The sequence below is a fragment of the Eufriesea mexicana genome, unplaced genomic scaffold, assembly GCF_001483705.2.
Source record: "Eufriesea mexicana isolate 0111107269 unplaced genomic scaffold, ASM148370v2 scaffold630, whole genome shotgun sequence".
Classification (NCBI taxonomy): domain Eukaryota; kingdom Metazoa; phylum Arthropoda; class Insecta; order Hymenoptera; family Apidae; genus Eufriesea; species Eufriesea mexicana.
Genome location: NW_016908822.1, coordinates 441,843 through 462,838, shown reverse-complemented (window position 1 = coordinate 462,838; position 20,996 = coordinate 441,843). Strand labels below are relative to the sequence as shown.

Genomic DNA, 20,996 nt, shown 5'->3' with positions numbered 1-20,996 from the left:
TCCTAGAAAATGTCGTGTTGTGTGAAACCGTGTTGCATGAGACCCAGAGGCAGTACAAAAAGGGGGGTTACGTTTCGAAAATTTACTAAAAACAAATTTTTGCTTTAATTCTACACGAACAACTTAATTTTTATTAAAAATATAAACGTACGTACAACGCAAAACTAAAAATAACAAAAATATTATTTTAATTTAACGCAACTTTAATTTAATAAATTTCTTCGTCGTCACTGCTCATATAAAAGTACAATGTTGTACAAAGATTTTGGCAATTTTCAAAAAGAGTTCACGCAATTTATGAATCGTGTTATAGTGAAACCGTGTTGTAGGAGGGCTGCCTGTATATCCCATTGCCAAAAATCGGTAACTCCTTCTTGCTTTTATTATATCACGATATGACGAACAGCGTATGTATTTTACATCATTTTACGGGAATTAAAATGGTTTCCTTCTTTTATTTTAATATCGCAGCTTGACGCCTCGTCACCAGTGGAGGATTAAGTTGGAACGTGAACCGTGGACAGAGACATGTGAGAGATCTACTTAGCATCGTGGAACATGGATTATCCTGAGCGCGATAAAGACGTAAAGCTGATTTCGCTGCTTATAATACACATGGCGTTAACAAAAATCGGTTTTGCAGCGTCGCGTGGCCGCCAGAGGGAAAGGGAGAGACACGCGAAGCCCGCGGCGACAAGCGGAAAGAAAATCACTTTTCAAAGCTTGGCGCAGCCCCGATCGTCGGCCCCCGGGCTGATGACTTCATAGCAATGATGGCTCGCGATCATGGTGCGCGCGCGCCGCGATGGGAAATCATAAAAGGCGGTGGTACCGCATCGCGATAATGACATGAAAAATGAACTCGAGCGAAGATAATCGGCGAAATTAAATAATTGCGCTGCTCGGTAGCGCGGTTGCGCCGACGAATTTAATCGATTTACGATCTTCCATAATCCGGCGGCCGTTTCCGGTTCTCGGCCACCGGCTCGAGAGATCCGTTTCGTTGATTTCTTTTTCCTCTCTCCTCCTCTCTCCCCGATCCACGCTGTCAATGTTACACCGCTCGCCTTTCGGCCACTTCTGCTGCCTCTCCCGCCATTTTCGTTCCATCGGTTAGAGGCTTCCTTCGCTTTTTACTCCAAGCCTCTCTTCTTCCTTTTACGCTTCCTCTCCTCCTGCCTTTTCCCCTCCTTCGTTTCCTGTTTTCTGCCACTCCGCCACCACCTACCCACCCGTTCCTCAACCCCGTTTTCTTCATTTCTTTCACCACCACCACACCACCTCTCTATCCATTGCTACGCGCCTCTTCCAACGAGCATCCTAGTCCGTCTAGCACTTCCGCTTTCCTCCTCCGCTTCGCTTCGTTCTCGTTCTCGTTCTCGTTCTCGTTCCTCTCGCTCCACATTTGCGTCGTGTTCGTTCCCGTTTCTCTCCTTATTCTCGCTCTCTCTTCTTGTCTCTCTTCTCTTCGGGCCTCCTTTTTCGCTCGACTTCGACCTGCGGCGTCCTCGCGTTTCCTAAATTCCCCTCCCCCTGCCACCGTCACGCAGTGGTTCTCCCGCTGTTCCTTCCCGCCAGGTGTCAGGTCGAAATGAAAAATGTAAATGAGTCGTAATGATGAGAAGGTAACTGTTCCGATGTGTATCTCTTCATCAACGTCCATGCTACGCGTTTACGAGTCACGTTGACGGGGTACACCGCGATACAAGCTGCTCCGTCGTGGAAATGCGAGGAAATATCGTTGGTCGGACTCGTTCCTGCAGTTAGCGTCTGTGAAAAATTGTTCCAGTCGAAGGAAGCTTTCGAAACGTCAGATGGGTATAGTTTATCGAGAAAGAGTATAGTTTCGCGATACTTTTCTATTTTCTTTTAGGTTTTTTCGTGTCAATTTTGGGACAAAGGGATGGAAGTGGATTCGTGGAAGAAAAGTGGAGGGAAAAGGGAAACACGAGGTTCTGGAAATCCCGTTGATCGATGCTCCTAAGCAGCATGGCAAAGCGTCGCGTTCAACAGTGCAAAGAATTCATTACTTTCCCGCTAACGTCGCGTCGTTACTCCACGTGTGCCAGGGGTTTTGATTAAGGTGTCGGAGGGTGACGAATTGTATAATGAGGATTTGATGCCCTCGCACGGTAACTAATTAGTCCACGGAGATTATTAATGTCTTGAACTAACAATTTCATCAGGGACCTTATTCCGCTCGGACGCAATTTCGTCTCTCCTCTTTGTCTATCTGTCACACGCAAGATCAAACTCCAATTATTCCACCGGCAAGCCTCGAACCCCTTAAACTGGAGCCTCTCCCTCTCTTTTTACAGACTACTCCTCGTTCGCCACGTTCTTCACGGCGTTTATGTGTGTCTCGTCGAATCCAGAAATCATTGTCGTTCTGTCCAGAAATTTCTTCCGATGAGAATGTAGAAACCTTGGACATCGAGTCCAGAAACTTTGTTCGTCGAATTTAGAAACCTAGGTCATGGGATCCACAGATTTGTAACGTTGAATTTAGAAACCTAAGTCATGGGGACCACAGATTAACTTCGTCGAATTTAGAAACCTAGATTAAGGGGTTCACAGATTTACTTTGTCGAATTTAGAAACCTAGGTCATGGGATCCACAGATTTGTAACGTTGAATTTAGAAACCTAGGTCATAGGGTCCACAGATTAACTTCGTCGAATTTAGAAACCTAGGTCATGGGGACCATAGATTAACTTCGTCGAATTTAGAAACCTAGGTCATGGGGTCCAAAAACTTTGGACTTTGAGTCCAGAAATTTTGATCATCGAATTTAAAAACCTAGGTCACGAAGTCTACAGATTTATTTCGTCGAATTTAGAAACCTAGGTCATGGGGTCCAAGAATTTTGGACTTCGAGTTCAGAAATTTCGGTCATCGAATCTAGAGACCTAGGTCGTGGTATTCAGAAACTTTGTTCGTCGAATTAAGAAACCTAGGTCTTGGGGTCCAAAAACTTTGGACTTTGAGTCGCAAAATTCTAGTCATTGAATCTAAAAACCTAGGTCATGGGGTTCAAAAACCTTGGACTTCGAGTTCAGAAATTTTGGTCTCTGAGTGTAGAAATTTAGGTCATGGGATCCAGAAATTTAGTTCGTCGAATTTAGAAACCTAGGTCATGGGGTCCAAAACTTTGGACTTCGAAGCCAGAAATTTTAATCTTCGAACGTAAAAACCTAGGTCATAGAATCTAGAAAATTAGGTCGTTAAATTTAGAAACCTAGGTCATAGGATCCAGAAGCTTTGGATTTCGAGTCCAGAAATTTTAGTCTTCGAATCTAGAAACCTAGATCATGAAATCCAAAAATTTACTTCGTCGAATCTAGAAAGTTAGGTCAAGGGGTCCACAAATTTTGGTCTTGGAGTCCAAAAATTTTGCTCCCCGAGTCTAGAAACCTAGAAACCTAGACACCGAAATTCTGAAATCTTGGTCCCAGATTTCGGAGCTTTCGTTGTTATCGTGATGAAATCTTGTCGATCTATTGTAGAAAAGTCGCGATCGTTGCGTAGGAATGCACGGCATGGGGATTGGGCCGTCAAAAAGTTGGCGTGGAATCGGGAGCAGGGAAAAAGCGAGCAAAGACAGGACGGACCGGCAATAAGATCGACGCGGAGGAGGTTAATTACCGAGACTCGTCGCTTTGGACCTTTTATGGGGTCTACGGAGAATGGCGAAACGCGAGAGAAGGAACGGTAAGCGTCAGTAAAAAAGCGAAAGAGGCGCAACCCCCACGATCCGCTATCTGAATCTCCTGCAACGTTCGCCACCTCCTCCTTTTCTTCTTCTTCTTCTTCTTCTCCCCCTCGTATTTTTCTTCTTCTTCTTTGTCGTCTTCTTGTTGTTTCTGCTAGCTAACCGGAGGCGAGGACGCACCACGTGCCCGCTTGAAAAATCAGCGCGTTTACCGAGAGGCTAATTAATTTACATAGCGGAGCGGTTCTCCTTTTTCCCTCTTAGACCCTGCTCGAATCGAACTGTGGGAAATAGACGATACCGTCCCGTCCGAGAGAACGCGACTCCTTGGGAACCTTCTCGCCGATCCTCCATCTTCGTTCTGCCAAGACGAGGCACCAATTTCAAAAACTCCTCAAAACAGTACCCGAAACTCATAATCGTCATCGAGATATCTGTCTTACATCCATAATATCGCATCGCGAGATCGGTCATTTGCCTTTCTTTCATCCAACTTCACACGACTTTTTCCTGCTGGCACGGTTGTCGTGTCATTTGCTTCGTTACCGCGATGCAACAAACTCGAAAGCCAGCACACGGATACTTTGGCGTGGCTTTGGTGTGGCACGATGTTGCTGCGAAGGTCTCGTCAAAAGCAGTCCGATCCCTTTCAGCGCGGATTTTTCGCAATTAGCGAGCCGGCGGGAAGGACCGCTGGCCGGTAGTCGGGTGGAAGATGGCGGTCGCGGGGCAGGGTGCAGGTGAGCTGGTAATGCACAAGAACTCCCAGGTATCGGGGCATCGGGCGACACTCTCCCGGGAGTCTTCGGAAAAGATCTGAGGTCCGACAATGAATACCTATTAAAACGGTGTGAACAATGCCCGGGGCTGGGCCGTGGTTTCGCTCTCAGGATCGCTCGCCGGTAGCAACAAGAGCGCTAAGTAGAGGCCGGCCAACCTCTTGTGGCCCGCAGGTGATATACTGCGAGATCCGCGATATCGGGACGTGGCTCTCTCGCTCTGTCCGAGGGTGCCCAACACAACGCAACACGGCATGGACAGAACGCGAGTGCTCCTCTCCGGCACCGCGTGTCTTCTCGCGTTCGCATTCCTGTTCCCGGTCTCTCTCGCATTCGCATTCCCGTTCGCGCGCGCGCCCCGCGATCCGGATTCGTGTCCATTACCTTGCATACGCCGCGACCCACGCGTCGCTCCTCCTTACCACGGACACGATCCTCCGAGTCCCGCCAGCATCCCAGATTTCCAGTCCGGACATCGGGGTGCGCACAGACCTCGGTCAGACTGGCTCTCGAAATTTCATTTTCTGCAGGGAGGTTAGGTTGCTCTTCGAGGATGAGCGTGTGGGTCAACACTCATCCTATGACAGTGTTTGACGCAATTTTCATATGGTACACTCAGGGAACCACGATCAAATTTCTATTACTCTCACGACACAATGATGAATTGTCAAACAATATGGCAGAAGAAAGAATGGTACAAATTGTCAATATCTTCTGTTCTAAGTTCCCTATTTAGGTACGTTCGCCCAATTTTTTAAAAATTGTTGGGATAAAACAAATATAAATTTTTAAAGTTAAAATTGACAGACACTAGTGACCACCATGGCTCCTCTGAAGAGACAAGCGGCGGTTATTGATCGTCATCATGGCAGCCAATGTGTCAACGTTGGGGAAATGAAAAGCAACGACGTGGATCAGTAGAAATGTATATCCTTGGCTTTGATATAGTCTTTTCTCACCACTTGTTCTCAAGTCGACCAGATAATCGATTGTAAGACCATGCGAAGAATAAATACGTGATTACCTAAATTCATACTGCTCTATCATCGTTACTCTGTCATCTAATTTTGTTAGAAAATGATTGGGATAAAACGAATATAAATTTTAAATATTAAAATTGACGGACATTGGTGACCACCGTGGACCCATTGAGGAGACAAGCGGCAGTCATTGATGGCCATCATAACAATCAACGTGTCAACGTTGAGGAAATAAAAGTGCAACGACGTGTATATCGTTGGCTTTGAGGTAGTCTGTTGTCACTACTTGCTCTCGCATCGACTAGGCAATCAAGTGTAAAGAATAAATACGAGATTACCTAATTCATACTGACCTCCGTTACTCTGTCATCTAATTTTATTAGCCAATGATTGGGGAAATGAAAAGTACTAATTATTAGGATATGGATATGATGTCCAACTCGTGGTCAATTTAATATATAAAATGTAAATAAAATTATGCGACAAATTACGGTATTGAGACATGGATGTTCAACTCATGGTTCAATTTTATATATAAAGTGTAAATAAAAATTATCGTGCAGAACGATATTAAAGCAATTGCAGATTGCTGTCTTTGTAATGAAAAAGATCGTGAATTAATGAAATTTAAATTACTGGAATATGTTAATTATATATTTTACGTCCTTTCTATTCCTATTCTAAAAGACTGAACACACCTGTAGTAGGAAGTAACGAGGACAAGGTCTTCGTGGTTCAAGCTAGAATAATTCCATTCTACCTTTGACATTCTCGAAAATTTCTACTTCTGCAAAGTTCATAGTTCGCAGTTCCAAATAATGCATAGAGTATTCAGAACTTTTAGGTTTCATCCTGCCATAGAAACTTCGCTAGTTTGTACATGTGTTCCTAAAAATATTCCATTGGTCTCCTTTTAAACCTTTTATGGCTTTATATCATAGATAACCAAAAAGAACACGTTGAACACGTACAAATTACCAAATATTGGTGTAAAAAATTCTATAAAGTAAACTGATTTAAATGACAGGATAAATGACGTATGAAAGACCAAGATCTATAATCGTTTACTAAACAAGAAATAAAATAATACCGAACGAGGACCAATTTGTATAAAATAATTAATCCTCGAAAAATGAACAGAACACACTTGCATCACGAGATCAAACGTGATGCAATTGCTGCACGCTCTGGTTCCAGTCAGTTATGAAAATTCGCGTGCCCTACGTTTGGTACGGTGTCAGAGATGGGCCTATTACTCTGGGACCAATCGGATCCGCATTCCTCGGGACTACCGAGTTACCAGGAACGCAGGGTACCGGTACACGCTGTACCCCATTTTTCCCTAGATAGGATACAGAAGGGGAACAGGTTTGGTGGAGTTTGAACATCCCCGAGGAACGACATCGACGCACTGGTGAGAATATAGATCCTGGCAAGTTTACGAAAGCTGACGGGCGTGGATCTGGAAATAATAGGTTCTAAGAAAAATTTCTGTGATCGATAAACATCGGTAAGTATCGATCGGGAGGCCGGAGGTACTGGCCGAGGAGCAGCCTTCGGGAGGAGCGTCCAGGACACGGGTATCATCGGAGTTTCCCCGCGAGGTCTGAGAGGGTAGGAGGTGCGCGATCGTCCGTGGCCAGGTTCGTAGTACTTAGCGGCGTTAAATCGATAAAAGTGTAGAAGCCGCATTACGAGGGTTTCGTGTGGGCACACTTAGAGGCCGCGCACGTTCGTCGTGAGAGATTGGAGCTGCCTTCTCGCGACTCCAGACCGGGGGAGGAAGATAATGGACGGGAAGAAAGAGGAACGTCTACCCATTATTCCGCGGCGATTCTTCGATTGGCCCCCACCTGATTGCGATTGCAGATGAGATTGCACACCCGTGGCGCAGGAAGCCGCGCTGCTGCCGCCACCGATGCAGTTGCATAATTCTGGCCCCTTTCTTTTTTAGCCTCTTCCCCTCTAAGACTCTCTCTCTCTCTTTCTCTCTCTCTCTCCCTCTTACCGTTGCAACAAAATTTTCTGCTCCGTTCGACCCGATCGTCCGCGCTGTTTGGGACTTCCGCGTGTGCGGGTACTGATCTTCCTCTTCTCCCTGTTCTTCGTTAGTTAATTTATTTTCGACTCCATCTTGTTTTGTCTATGTCTCTGTCTGTGTCGTTGTCTCTGTCTTCTTTGCGTGCATCTATTGTTAATTCTGTCGTTGTAATAAGTCTGTGTTCCAGTCTTTGTGTTTGTTTCCGTCGTTGTCGAAAGTCTCTGTCTTTGTCCCTATCTTCCTTCGCTCGTGTCTCTGTTTCTGTCACTGATGTTGTCCAAACCCTCTGTTTGTCTTTGTCTTTGTCGTCGTTTAAACTTTCTGTCTGTCTCTGTCTCTGTCTTTCTTTGTCTTTGTTTCTATCTCCCTTTCTCTGTATTTCTGTCTCTGTCTTTGTCTTTCTTTGTCTTTGTTTCTATCTCCCTTTCTCTGTATTTCTGACTTTGTCCCTGTCTTCCTTTTCCTGTATCTCAGTCGTTGTCTTTGTCATCCTGTGAAAACTCTGTCGTTGTTTCTGCCGTTGTGTAAAGTCCATGTTTTTGTCCCTACATATCTTAACTGTGTCTCTGTCTTTGTCCCCATTTGTCTTTGTCCGAATCTTTGTTGTTGTTTCTGTCTGTGTCTCTGTCCGCGTTTCTGTTTTTGTTCCTGTCGTTGTGTATGATCTCTGTCTTTGTCCTTATCTGTCTTAACTGTGTCTCTGTCTTTGTCCCCATTTGTCTTTATCCGAATCTCTATTATTGTTTCTGTCCGAATACCTGTCTGCACCTCTGTCGTTGTTCCTGTCGACGTGCAAAATCTCAGTTCCCCGTCTGTGTCTGTCGTAGACTGGCGAATGCCCTTGGACCTTTTAAGCCGGTAGCTTTTCAGCAAATACCGATAAGTGAGGTAACCTTGAATATCGTAATCTTAAAGAGTCACGCCACTCGCGATCCCGCGTTGGAGCCAAAAAATTGGGTCACGTTGATTCGAATCGATTTATCCTGCGGGTGCAATTAAAGGAATCGAGAGGCAGGGAAACGAAGGCATCGGGACGGGACGGGTGGATCGAACAGGGACGGGCAAATTGAATTCTAACGAAAATTATCCCGGCCCGATCTCGCGAAGCGTATCGTTATATAAAGCGGCGCGGCCGGGACTGGTATCTGGGCTGACCTAAAATTTAAAAATGTCATAGCCACGCGGATATCTTGACTAATTATGAATAAGCAATGCAAATGGGTTAGGCAATGTTACGATTCCGCGTCACGAACGGATTATAAACTCTTCTTTGTACAGAAATTACAACCTTCGGGCAAATGAGCGCCACGAGTTTCTCGTAATAACCGGGCTTATCTTTTTACGACGGATTTTCAGGCTATTGATTGGCGAACCTCGCCTACGCTCGGCACAGCCTCGCTCGGCCCGGCTTTGCCGCCTTTTCGTCTGTCCCGGCAACCCTTTCGAATCGATATGGAAATTCGCCCTGCCGTTTAACTGCGTTTAACGCGATTTAAATCCTCCGTTCGTTATAACTTTGCAACTTTTTACGAGCCACCATTCATCAGCCGTTTCGACGTGCTCCACGAACGCGGCTACCGGACCAGTCAAATGACTGGTTCGACACTTTTTGTTTTCTCAGTTACAGGTACGGCAGGTACAGCAGCTGCTTCTCGCGAAATTAGCGTTGACTTATCATCGATACGCGTCGTTAATACACGTTGTTATTAATACAATGTAACGTTAACGACCGAGCCGTTCACGTCGTTATTAATACTAACGAACAGGCGAATTGATATTAATGTTATATTATTAATGCAATAAAACGAACGCGACGTTACGCTCGTTTCATCCTCCTCTCTTATACTCCGGGGTTCGAATAATCGCTTAATGCTAGGACTACTGTTTCGTAAGGGGAAGATAAGTATGCTGCATACGAATATAATTGACGCGATGTGACGGAGATAAATGGTCGTGTTCCGAAATGAATAAAAATTCAGATCAACCCTTTGATTTGGTGGTAAAACGCGATCTTGTTCGCCTCAAAGTCGCTGTTATATTTAACTCGATTTAGCAGACCAGATATAAGGCTTGAAAATAGTTTCCTTGGTAAATAACAATCGAGTTACACGATTAAATAGAAATCTGGTCATTTTTCACTGTATATCTCAGAGACAACAATATATATAATGCTATACTATCAGCCCCCCTTGCTGATTAGACACGTATTAAATTAATAGTAATTCTCCTTAAAATAAAAAAGAATTTTAATCATTTTTATAACCTTCTTAAGGGTGGTCGTGTGTATAATTCCACTTAATTAAAAACTCTGGATTGTATCGCAGAAATCCAATGTTACTTATATATAGGTCGATTTATTTTCCTCGAATAATAAAAAAAAGGAATTGTAAGAATTATAAAATAACAGTCATTGTCCTTGAAATAAAATAAAGTTTTAATACCTTTTTCCGTGTATAGCCATCTTAGAGGTCGTATAATTCCACTTAATTAAAAACCCTGCATTGTATCGCAGAAATCCGATGTTACTTATATATAGGCTGATCTATTTTTCTCGAATAAAAAAAAAAAAATTAAAAGAATTGAAAGAATTGGAAAAAGAAAATTGAAAGAATTATAAAATAATAGTCATTGTTCTTGAAATAAAATAGAGTCTTAATATTGTTTTCTATATATGGCCATCTTAAAGGTCATATAATTCCACTTAATTAAAGACTCTACATTGTATCGCAGAAATCTGACGTTATTTATATATAGGCCGATTTATTTTCCTCGAATAAAAAAAAGAATTTAAAAAATTGAAAGAATTGAAAGAACTGAAAAAAAAAATTGAAAAAATTATAAAATAATAGTCATTGTTCTTGAAATAATACAGAGTCTTAATATTGTTTTCTATATATGGCCATCTTAAAGGCCGTATAATTCCACTTAATTAAAGACTCTACATTGTATCGCAGAAATCTGACGTTATTTATATATATGGGCCAATTTATTTTCCTCGAATAAAAAAAAGAATTAAAAGAATTGAAAGAATTATAAAATAATAGTCATTGTTCTTGAAACAAAATAGAGTCTTAATATTGTTTTCTATATATGGCCATCTTAGAGGTCGTAAAATTCCACTTAATTAAAAACCCTGCATTGTATCGCAGAAATCCGACGTTACTTATATATAGGCTGATCTATTTTTCTCGAATAAAGAAAAGGAATTGAAAGAATTGAAAAAAAAAAAAAAAATTGAAAGAATTATAAAATAACAGTCATTGTTCTTGAAATAAAACAGAGTCTTGATATAGTTTTCTATATATGGCCAGAATTAAAGGTCGTATAATTCCACTTAATTAAAAACCCTGCATTGTATCGCAGAAATGCAACGTTACTTATTGGCCGACCCAATTTCCCCGAATGAAAAAAAGAAAATAGCAAAAGCGCATGCATCTGCATAGTCGACCACTTTCTCCGTAACATCTTGCACGATGGAGTAATGCAACAATAGTGGCGCGGATCACAATGGTTGCCGAGGAAACCGAGAAGTTTGACGGCGAACAGACGAATTGCAGGATCGAGGAAGAACACCGGCCATTGTTTTTGAATCTTATTGTTTCCACGGAGACAGAGTAACGACAGCATCGCGTGTTCGCTAGGATATTCGAGGATGCTAATGCTCCTGGATGCGCAACGATGTTTAGCCACAGTGAACGGGGCGCAAGAAATCTCGGTATCTGGCCGCCATCTTGACGTTGGACGATTTTCTCGCAATTAATAACACGTATCAGCCCCGGCCATCTCCGTAACACTCTTTTAAACGTTTCATCTCGTCCGAGAGGAAAGCCGCGATTAATCGCAGCTGTTCTCGAATTCGTTTCATTAATTAACGCGTGTAGATCCTGTCAATCTTCAGCGTGACCTACGCTCCGAGTAATTCATTTTAAATCATCAAATATGGTGTTCCCTAAACACCTCGTATAAAATATTCAAACGAGACATTCCTGCAAATTTCTGTCATAATCTCAATCCAAGATCTTCGAATCTTCCACGTCATCGAGACGCGTTTTACTACTTAACCCTTTGACTGCCAAATCACGTGTTTCGCTCAGGACACCACGGCAGAATTTTTATTACTCAAAGCCTATAATGGCAAAATAATAATAAATTGGTGATGGAACGCAACATTCTTACCCAATCGAGCTCTTATCTTATTGACAGTCACGAATGATCATCGTTGGCGCCTTGGTGACGATTGACAGTCCATTAACTGTCAACTTTCATTCAATTTTTACAACTGCAAGTAGTTCAAGCGCTCCAGTCACCAATGACCATCGTGGCGTTACAGGAAAAACCGTGATCGGTCATATATGACCAACGTGCTGTCAAAGTGTCAAGACCTAGTCCGTGCAATTAGACTGGGCGCGCAGCAAGGGTTGAAGACTCACCTTGAAAGTAACTCTTGGTCCGGAGGTAGCTGACGCTGAGTCTGAGGATGCTGAGCCGATCCAGCTTGCTGAGAATATTTTGCTCGAACGGAAGCAACGACGCCAGCGTGTCCAGTTCGGCGTTCAGTCGCTCCCGATGTCGCTTGCTGGGGTTCGACTTGGTCACCCCATCCTTTTGCGGCGGCTTCAGGCTGCAACGAGAAGAAGCAGAGGGATCACTGAGTACGAATCGTGCGAAACGATTTTCCCTTATCTACTCTGGAGTCTAGCACGTGGCCGTTGGGAGAGCAGGAAATTCCTGCGAGAAAAATCGGCGGGAGAAAAGAAGCGACGCGTCGCGTCGGTTTAATTAGCCGGTGTATCGGAGATAATCGGGCAGCCTGCGGTGTTCGCGTTCGACTGGTTACAGGAATTCCACGGCCACCTTCGAGGCTCGAACAACAGGCGGCCTACGAGCGAGGGATCTCGATAATTAAAGGCGACCACTATCCGAGGGTTGATTGACACGCGAGGAAACCCTGCGGACCGATATGCCCACTCAACAGTCCGGCATTCTTCGGGATAAGTATAGTTATTACAAAGTACTTCTGCCATCTGCACTCTCTCCGATTCTCCACCTTTTCCACCGACCCTCCGTCCTTTCCTGCTTTCGTCCCTTTCCCAACGAGATGCGTCGCAAGATTCGTAAATTGTTCGATAATAGCGACAAGTGGAAGCTGACTACCACGTGGTCGCCGGATGGGTCCTCACTGGCGTAGGCAGCACGCGAATATTTTCATCCTTCGGGGCCCAAAAATATTGGAACTCCATCGTAGGACATAGTATTCTTGGAACAGTAACTCCTCGACGAGGTACTCGCGAAAAGGTAAATGGTAGAATTTATAGCTCGTAGAAATAAAAATTGTTACCTAGACATGTTTGGTAATTACCTCGACTGTCAGTCATGGCGGTGGAAATTTACGTTTATGGAATTATCGCGGCGCCAACTCTTTTCTCCTAGGAATGAGAGGAATGCTGGAGTAGAGGAAACGAAGATGGCGCTGCCAGTGCGCGTATGCAAAATCAAGCGTTACGGATCGAGTACGGACTGTTTGTTTAATTGAACCGTTCTCCATGGGACAGGGACCCCATGCAGGACCAGCGCGGAACCGACGTCAAAGACACCGCGCCGCTGCCTCTGGCAGAGCTTCGGCCAGCCATAATTATTATTCCCGAGCGTATACGAATATTCCACGAAACGTAGTTCCCAAAACGAAGCTCTCGATCTCTCTCTCTAGAACTCTTCGAAACTCCTGAAAGAGAAATTTCTCATAGAAATCCCGACTATGAGCGAGATCCGTCGATTCTTTCGGCGAGAAGCCTCGCGAGTGGCGCGTAAAACGCGGTTTCCACGAAAAAAGGGAGCGAGATGGAGAGGAGAGGAAGAAAGGAGAGAAAGAAAGAGAGAAAGATGGGTGGATGGAAAAACGGCGATGGCCTTAATTAAAATGCTTAGGGGTTAGAAAGCGTGATGAATGAGATTGCCGGTGCCTAGGAGTGCGCGCGGCAGCAGCGAGAAGAACTCTATTAATTATTAGATGACACCGAATCCATTATCCGGGACGAGGAACGGACGGAGGTCCTCGAGGAATAGTCTCATTCAGATACCATTAGGACCCACGGCCGGCCTTTTGTTCTTTCGCGGCTGCTCGCGCGTTCCCGGCGTGCAAAACACGGTTAATTATTGGGACGAGGACGGGAGGAAAGGAGTGCCACGTGGGCTGTGCCACTTGCTTCTTCTGCCTCCGGTTTTTTACCGCCTTTTCTTTCCCTGCTCGCCGAGCTTTTCGAGCTCGAACGGCCAGGCAGTTTCTCGGACTGTCCTGAGCGCAGCCGTGTGGCCAGAGGGACGATTTGACTCGGTCGGGAAGAGGAAGCGGAATCCTTCGAATAAACCCGAGATTACCGACGCGATGTGCATTCAAGGAACTCGTCAAGGATACTCGCCGGCGACTCCGTGCAATTTAAAAAAAAAAAAAAAATTGAAAGAATTATAAAATAACAGTCATTGTTCTTGAAATAAAACAGAGTCTTGATATAGTTTTCTATATATGGCCATCTTAAAGGCCGTATAATTCCACTTAATTAAAGACTCTACATTGTATCGCAGAAATCTGACGTTATTTATATATGGGCCAATTTATTTTCCTCGAATAAAAAAAAGAATTAAAAGAATTGAAAGAATTGAAAGAATTATAAAATAATAGTCATTGTTCTTGAAACAAAATAGAGTCTTAATATTGTTTTCTATATATGGCCATCTTAGAGGTCGTAAAATTCCACTTAATTAAAAACCCTGCATTGTATCGCAGAAATCCGACGTTACTTATATATAGGCTGATCTATTTTTCTCGAATAAAGAAAAGGAATTGAAAGAATTGAAAAAAAAAAAAAAAATTGAAAGAATTATAAAATAACAGTCATTGTTCTTGAAATAAAACAGAGTCTTGATATAGTTTTCTATATATGGCCAGAATTAAAGGTCGTATAATTCCACTTAATTAAAAACCCTGCATTGTATCGCAGAAATGCAACGTTACTTATTGGCCGACCCAATTTCCCCGAATGAAAAAAAGAAAATAGCAAAAGCGCATGCATCTGCATAGTCGACCACTTTCTCCGTAACATCTTGCACGATGGAGTAATGCAACAATAGTGGCGCGGATCACAATGGTTGCCGAGGAAACCGAGAAGTTTGACGGCGAACAGACGAATTGCAGGATCGAGGAAGAACACCGGCCATTGTTTTTGAATCTTATTGTTTCCACGGAGACAGAGTAACGACAGCATCGCGTGTTCGCTAGGATATTCGAGGATGCTAATGCTCCTGGATGCGCAACGATGTTTAGCCACAGTGAACGGGGCGCAAGAAATCTCGGTATCTGGCCGCCATCTTGACGTTGGACGATTTTCTCGCAATTAATAACACGTATCAGCCCCGGCCATCTCCGTAACACTCTTTTAAACGTTTCATCTCGTCCGAGAGGAAAGCCGCGATTAATCGCAGCTGTTCTCGAATTCGTTTCATTAATTAACGCGTGTAGATCCTGTCAATCTTCAGCGTGACCTACGCTCCGAGTAATTCATTTTAAATCATCAAATATGGTGTTCCCTAAACACCTCGTATAAAATATTCAAACGAGACATTCCTGCAAATTTCTGTCATAATCTCAATCCAAGATCTTCGAATCTTCCACGTCATCGAGACGCGTTTTACTACTTAACCCTTTGACTGCCAAATCACGTGTTTCGCTCAGGACACCACGGCAGAATTTTTATTACTCAAAGCCTATAATGGCAAAATAATAATAAATTGGTGATGGAACGCAACATTCTTACCCAATCGAGCTCTTATCTTATTGACAGTCACGAATGATCATCGTTGGCGCCTTGGTGACGATTGACAGTCCATTAACTGTCAACTTTCATTCAATTTTTACAACTGCAAGTAGTTCAAGCGCTCCAGTCACCAATGACCATCGTGGCGTTACAGGAAAAACCGTGATCGGTCATATATGACCAACGTGCTGTCAAAGTGTCAAGACCTAGTCCGTGCAATTAGACTGGACGCGCAGCAAGGGTTGAAGACTCACCTTGAAAGTAACTCTTGGTCCGGAGGTAGCTGACGCTGAGTCTGAGGATGCTGAGCCGATCCAGCTTGCTGAGAATATTTTGCTCGAACGGAAGCAACGACGCCAGCGTGTCCAGTTCGGCGTTCAGTCGCTCCCGATGTCGCTTGCTGGGGTTCGACTTGGTCACCCCATCCTTTTGCGGCGGCTTCAGGCTGCAACGAGAAGAAGCAGAGGGATCACTGAGTACGAATCGTGCGAAACGATTTTCCCTTATCTACTCTGGAGTCTAGCACGTGGCCGTTGGGAGAGCAGGAAATTCCTGCGAGAAAAATCGGCGGGAGAAAAGAAGCGACGCGTCGCGTCGGTTTAATTAGCCGGTGTATCGGAGATAATCGGGCAGCCTGCGGTGTTCGCGTTCGACTGGTTACAGGAATTCCACGGCCACCTTCGAGGCTCGAACAACAGGCGGCCTACGAGCGAGGGATCTCGATAATTAAAGGCGACCACTATCCGAGGGTTGATTGACACGCGAGGAAACCCTGCGGACCGATATGCCCACTCAACAGTCCGGCATTCTTCGGGATAAGTATAGTTATTACAAAGTACTTCTGCCATCTGCACTCTCTCCGATTCTCCACCTTTTCCACCGACCCTCCGTCCTTTCCTGCTTTCGTCCCTTTCCCAACGAGATGCGTCGCAAGATTCGTAAATTGTTCGATAATAGCGACAAGTGGAAGCTGACTACCACGTGGTCGCCGGATGGGTCCTCACTGGCGTAGGCAGCACGCGAATATTTTCATCCTTCGGGGCCCAAAAATATTGGAACTCCATCGTAGGACATAGTATTCTTGGAACAGTAACTCCTCGACGAGGTACTCGCGAAAAGGTAAATGGTAGAATTTATAGCTCGTAGAAATAAAAATTGTTACCTAGACATGTTTGGTAATTACCTCGACTGTCAGTCATGGCGGTGGAAATTTACGTTTATGGAATTATCGCGGCGCCAACTCTTTTCTCCTAGGAATGAGAGGAATGCTGGAGTAGAGGAAACGAAGATGGCGCTGCCAGTGCGCGTATGCAAAATCAAGCGTTACGGATCGAGTACGGACTGTTTGTTTAATTGAACCGTTCTCCATGGGACAGGGACCCCATGCAGGACCAGCGCGGAACCGACGTCAAAGACACCGCGCCGCTGCCTCTGGCAGAGCTTCGGCCAGCCATAATTATTATTCCCGAGCGTATACGAATATTCCACGAAACGTAGTTCCCAAAACGAAGCTCTCGATCTCTCTCTCTAGAACTCTTCGAAACTCCTGAAAGAGAAATTTCTCATAGAAATCCCGACTATGAGCGAGATCCGTCGATTCTTTCGGCGAGAAGCCTCGCGAGTGGCGCGTAAAACGCGGTTTCCACGAAAAAAGGGAGCGAGATGGAGAGGAGAGGAAGAAAGGAGAGAAAGAAAGAGAGAAAGATGGGTGGATGGAAAAACGGCGATGGCCTTAATTAAAATGCTTAGGGGTTAGAAAGCGTGATGAATGAGATTGCCGGTGCCTAGGAGTGCGCGCGGCAGCAGCGAGAAGAACTCTATTAATTATTAGATGACACCGAATCCATTATCCGGGACGAGGAACGGACGGAGGTCCTCGAGGAATAGTCTCATTCAGATACCATTAGGACCCACGGCCGGCCTTTTGTTCTTTCGCGGCTGCTCGCGCGTTCCCGGCGTGCAAAACACGGTTAATTATTGGGACGAGGACGGGAGGAAAGGAGTGCCACGTGGGCTGTGCCACTTGCTTCTTCTGCCTCCGGTTTTTTACCGCCTTTTCTTTCCCTGCTCGCCGAGCTTTTCGAGCTCGAACGGCCAGGCAGTTTCTCGGACTGTCCTGAGCGCAGCCGTGTGGCCAGAGGGACGATTTGACTCGGTCGGGAAGAGGAAGCGGAATCCTTCGAATAAACCCGAGATTACCGACGCGATGTGCATTCAAGGAACTCGTCAAGGATACTCGCCGGCGACTCCGTGCAATTTGACCACGCTAATTGCAATCGTTAAGACTAACGACGCGCCGGGCGATCCGGCGAAACTTAGCCAAACAGCCGCGAGATGCCGAGCCGATAAGCGACGGTATCTTCGATTCGAGAAAGCTGGTAAATAAATATCGATATTTGACGAAACGTTGTAATCATCGGAACGCGAGGTGTCTTCCGTTTAATACGAATCGCGCACGAACCTGGCCGCGATCGTGCCGCCATCGCGATTCGATCGGCGTGCCTCGATCACCGGTGTCACGATGACGGACGTATAATGGAAAAGGAGGAAGGAAAATGGGAAAAAAAATTATAGATTTCGCGAAACAATGTCCCGGAGGGAACCGATGAACGAGACACGCGTTTACGTAACCGACTTTTGTTCTGCCGCAGCGTGGGAAGAAAGCAACGCGAACCGTGCACTTTGCGCGGCAGAAAACTGCATTTCAATGCGTCCTGGAACCGCGAGTCCGTCACCGGGGAACGAAACCGATGCGACAATGCCGCAATTAGAACGTAATTATCTCCCCTCGCGACCCTTCCGACGATTCCTGAACTTTGACCAGACTTTGCCCGAAAGCCTCCGCTCTTTCACGTCGAATCGGAAATCGAACGAAACGTTCCTTCCGTCGCGACGATCAAGCACCGCTGGATGATCAGCTTATTCGTAACGCCGGTAGTAATTGGTCCCCATTAACCTTGAATTACGGTAGCCGCGCCGGTGGTCGCCGCTAAATTTGGACCTGGATGTTCTCGCAGTGGTCGACTCGCATCTGACGATTATTTTAATTACGTTTACCGCAACAACCGGCTATCACGGTGCATAGATCGTAATTCTGCTGGCAATTAGTACCACAACGATTGCTTTATTTGCCGCGCCGCGGATCAGATACGTTTGCCCCTTGCCTAGGCAACTGGACTAGCAACGGCTGCAGCCCGATTCCTCTGCGGACGCCATCTAGAGCTATAGCGATCTATAACTCGGCTTTACGGGTTCAAACCAAGCATTGCGATCTATTATATTTCAGCTGCTTTGCGCATTGCGCGGCACTTGTCATTCCTCGTCATAAGGTATACTGATAGATATTGGATGCGAGCATTCTCATCTGTCATTGGAACACGCATGGTCCAATCAACGGAGAAGTCAACCCAATATTTGACTCCGTTATCAGCCATAGGAGAACACTCTGGTAAGGTACCCGATGTGAAAGTATTACTCCTGGGCCACTTCAGGTCTGGCAGGATACGAGGTCCAACCATTGGTCTCCATGGCCCATACAGATCCAAAGCAAACAAATATCGTGTCTTTTCTGAGAAGCTTTGTGCTATTGCACGGCTCGTGCCGTTCTTCGCCTTTGTAACTATACTGCCAGATGAAATTTGCGAATTTTATCAACATCGTACCAATGAAACCGACATGGTCCAATCAATGGGGAAGTCAACCCAATACTCGACTCTGTTGTCAATCGTAGGAGAACACTCCAAGAAGGTACCCAATAGAAGCGTATTGCTCTTGGGCCACTTCAGGTCTGATCAACCCAATATTTGACTCCGTTATCAGCCATAGGAGAACACTCTGGTAAGGTACCCGATGTGAAAGTATTACTCCTGGGCCACTTCAGGTCTGGCAGGATACGAGGTCCAACCATTGGTCTCCATGGCCCATACAGATCCAAAGCAAACAAATATCGTGTCTTTTCTGAGAAGCTTTGTGCTATTGCACGGCTCTTGCCGTTCTTCGCCTTTGTAACTATACTGCCAGATGAAATTTGCGAATTTTATCAACATCGTACCAATGAAACCGACATGATCCAACCAACGGAGAAGTCAACCCACGCTTGACCCTAGTGTCAACCGAAGGAATACGTCCGAGGAGGTACCCGATATTGGGGTATTTCTCTTGGGCCACTTCAGATCTGGCAGGATACGAGATCCAAATTATTGGTCTCCATGACACATACAAATCCAAATATTGTATCATTTCTGTGCAGCTTTGTGCTATTGCACGGCTCGTGCCGTTCCTAGCCTTCGTGACATATCAGGAGATGTGATTTGCGACTAATTCGCATCTGCCAATGAAACTGTCATGATCCAACCAACAGGGAAGTCAACCCACGCTTGACCCTAGTGTCAACCAAAGGAGTACGACCAGGGAGGTACTCGATATGAGCGTATTTTTCTTGGGCCACATCTCCATGGCTCATACAGATTCAAAGCAGACAAGTCATCGCTTGTCTATTGCTCCTTCGATTCCTCTTCGGTTACGACTAATCGCGAACGCCCCGTGGACCCCACGCGTCAGCTCTGTCATTGATCCTGCCTTCGATCCCTCTCCGATTACCCTGAACGAAACTACCCAAGGTCGGAGAAGAGATTTGTCGGCGCAGAAGCTGAGGGACCATCGAGTCGGATCGCCGACGATGCACGGTTCCGGCGTGACCAGCTGATAAGACGACAAGTGATTCGACCCCTACGAACAGCCCGCTAACACGGGGCTTCCCAACCTAGACCGATCGCGTAGATGCGTGTCGACTCCACCGACCGTAACACGGTTACGCACTCGAAATGTGCGCGCATACTTCAGCCCGCTGTTTAATGGCCGGCTGCGTTATCGCGATCGTTACCCTAAGGCTCTATGGCAATTTTCCATCCCTCTCCACGCTGCCACAGCCTTGCTTTCGATCGCGTTTTCCTGGAGAGGGACCTTCGAGCGGAGGAACACGGCCTTGGAGAGGCTACGAGGCTCACCCTGCGCTTCGTACGTATTATTTCTGGAATGTGTTTATTTTCGAGTCGCTAACGAGATTTTAGGGATTTTAATTTTCGGTTAGGCATGTCGTGACGTTTGATCGGGAATAAGTATAGCGTTTGAGAGTTGTATGTACAGAGTGATTCGTTGGCTAGTGGACTCGAAGGCTAGCATAAACGTTGCTAAATATCGCGGTGAGGTTGACCCCACGAGTGTGTGAGACGATTAGGCTTGTGTGGGTTCGAGTGTTAAGGTCTCCCGAATAGGTGGTTCTAGGTTTGAGTTTAATAAAGAGAGACACCCTGTATATGTATACGCGGATACCGAGAAATGTGCTTTCAGGGAAACCGTGTTAGTTGGTTGAACGAGAGGAAGGACAAATATGGACGGGGGGTTTGATTAGAATTAAATAACACGAATCAAAGGTGGCGCGATCGGAGGGCGAGACACGCTATCCTCGAATCCATCAGCCTTACGAATCCCTCTGTAGATTACTCTACCCTCGTCCGAGCTTTTCGGCAAATACTCGATGTCCCCTCGAGATCGATGCAAGCCCGGAAGCAAGTTGGAGTGGACGTACGAACGACCTTCGAATTATCGAACGTGAATCCCTCGAATCGATTAGGAACTTCTGATTCTTACAACGTGAACGGTTCTCGAATTCTTAGA

The 20,996-nt window shown here is 45.4% G+C and overlaps 1 protein-coding gene across 1 annotated transcript in view; it reads right to left on the bottom strand.

Moving 5' to 3' along the window:
• ss (aryl hydrocarbon receptor spineless) overlaps nt 1-20,996 on the bottom strand; it is a 185,454-nt gene that overhangs the window by 101,059 nt on the left and 63,399 nt on the right. The window contains exon 2 of the mRNA XM_017898446.1: nt 15,575-15,765. Coding sequence (XP_017753935.1) covers nt 15,575-15,765 — 191 coding nt within the window. The remainder of the gene's footprint in view (nt 1-15,574; nt 15,766-20,996) is intronic.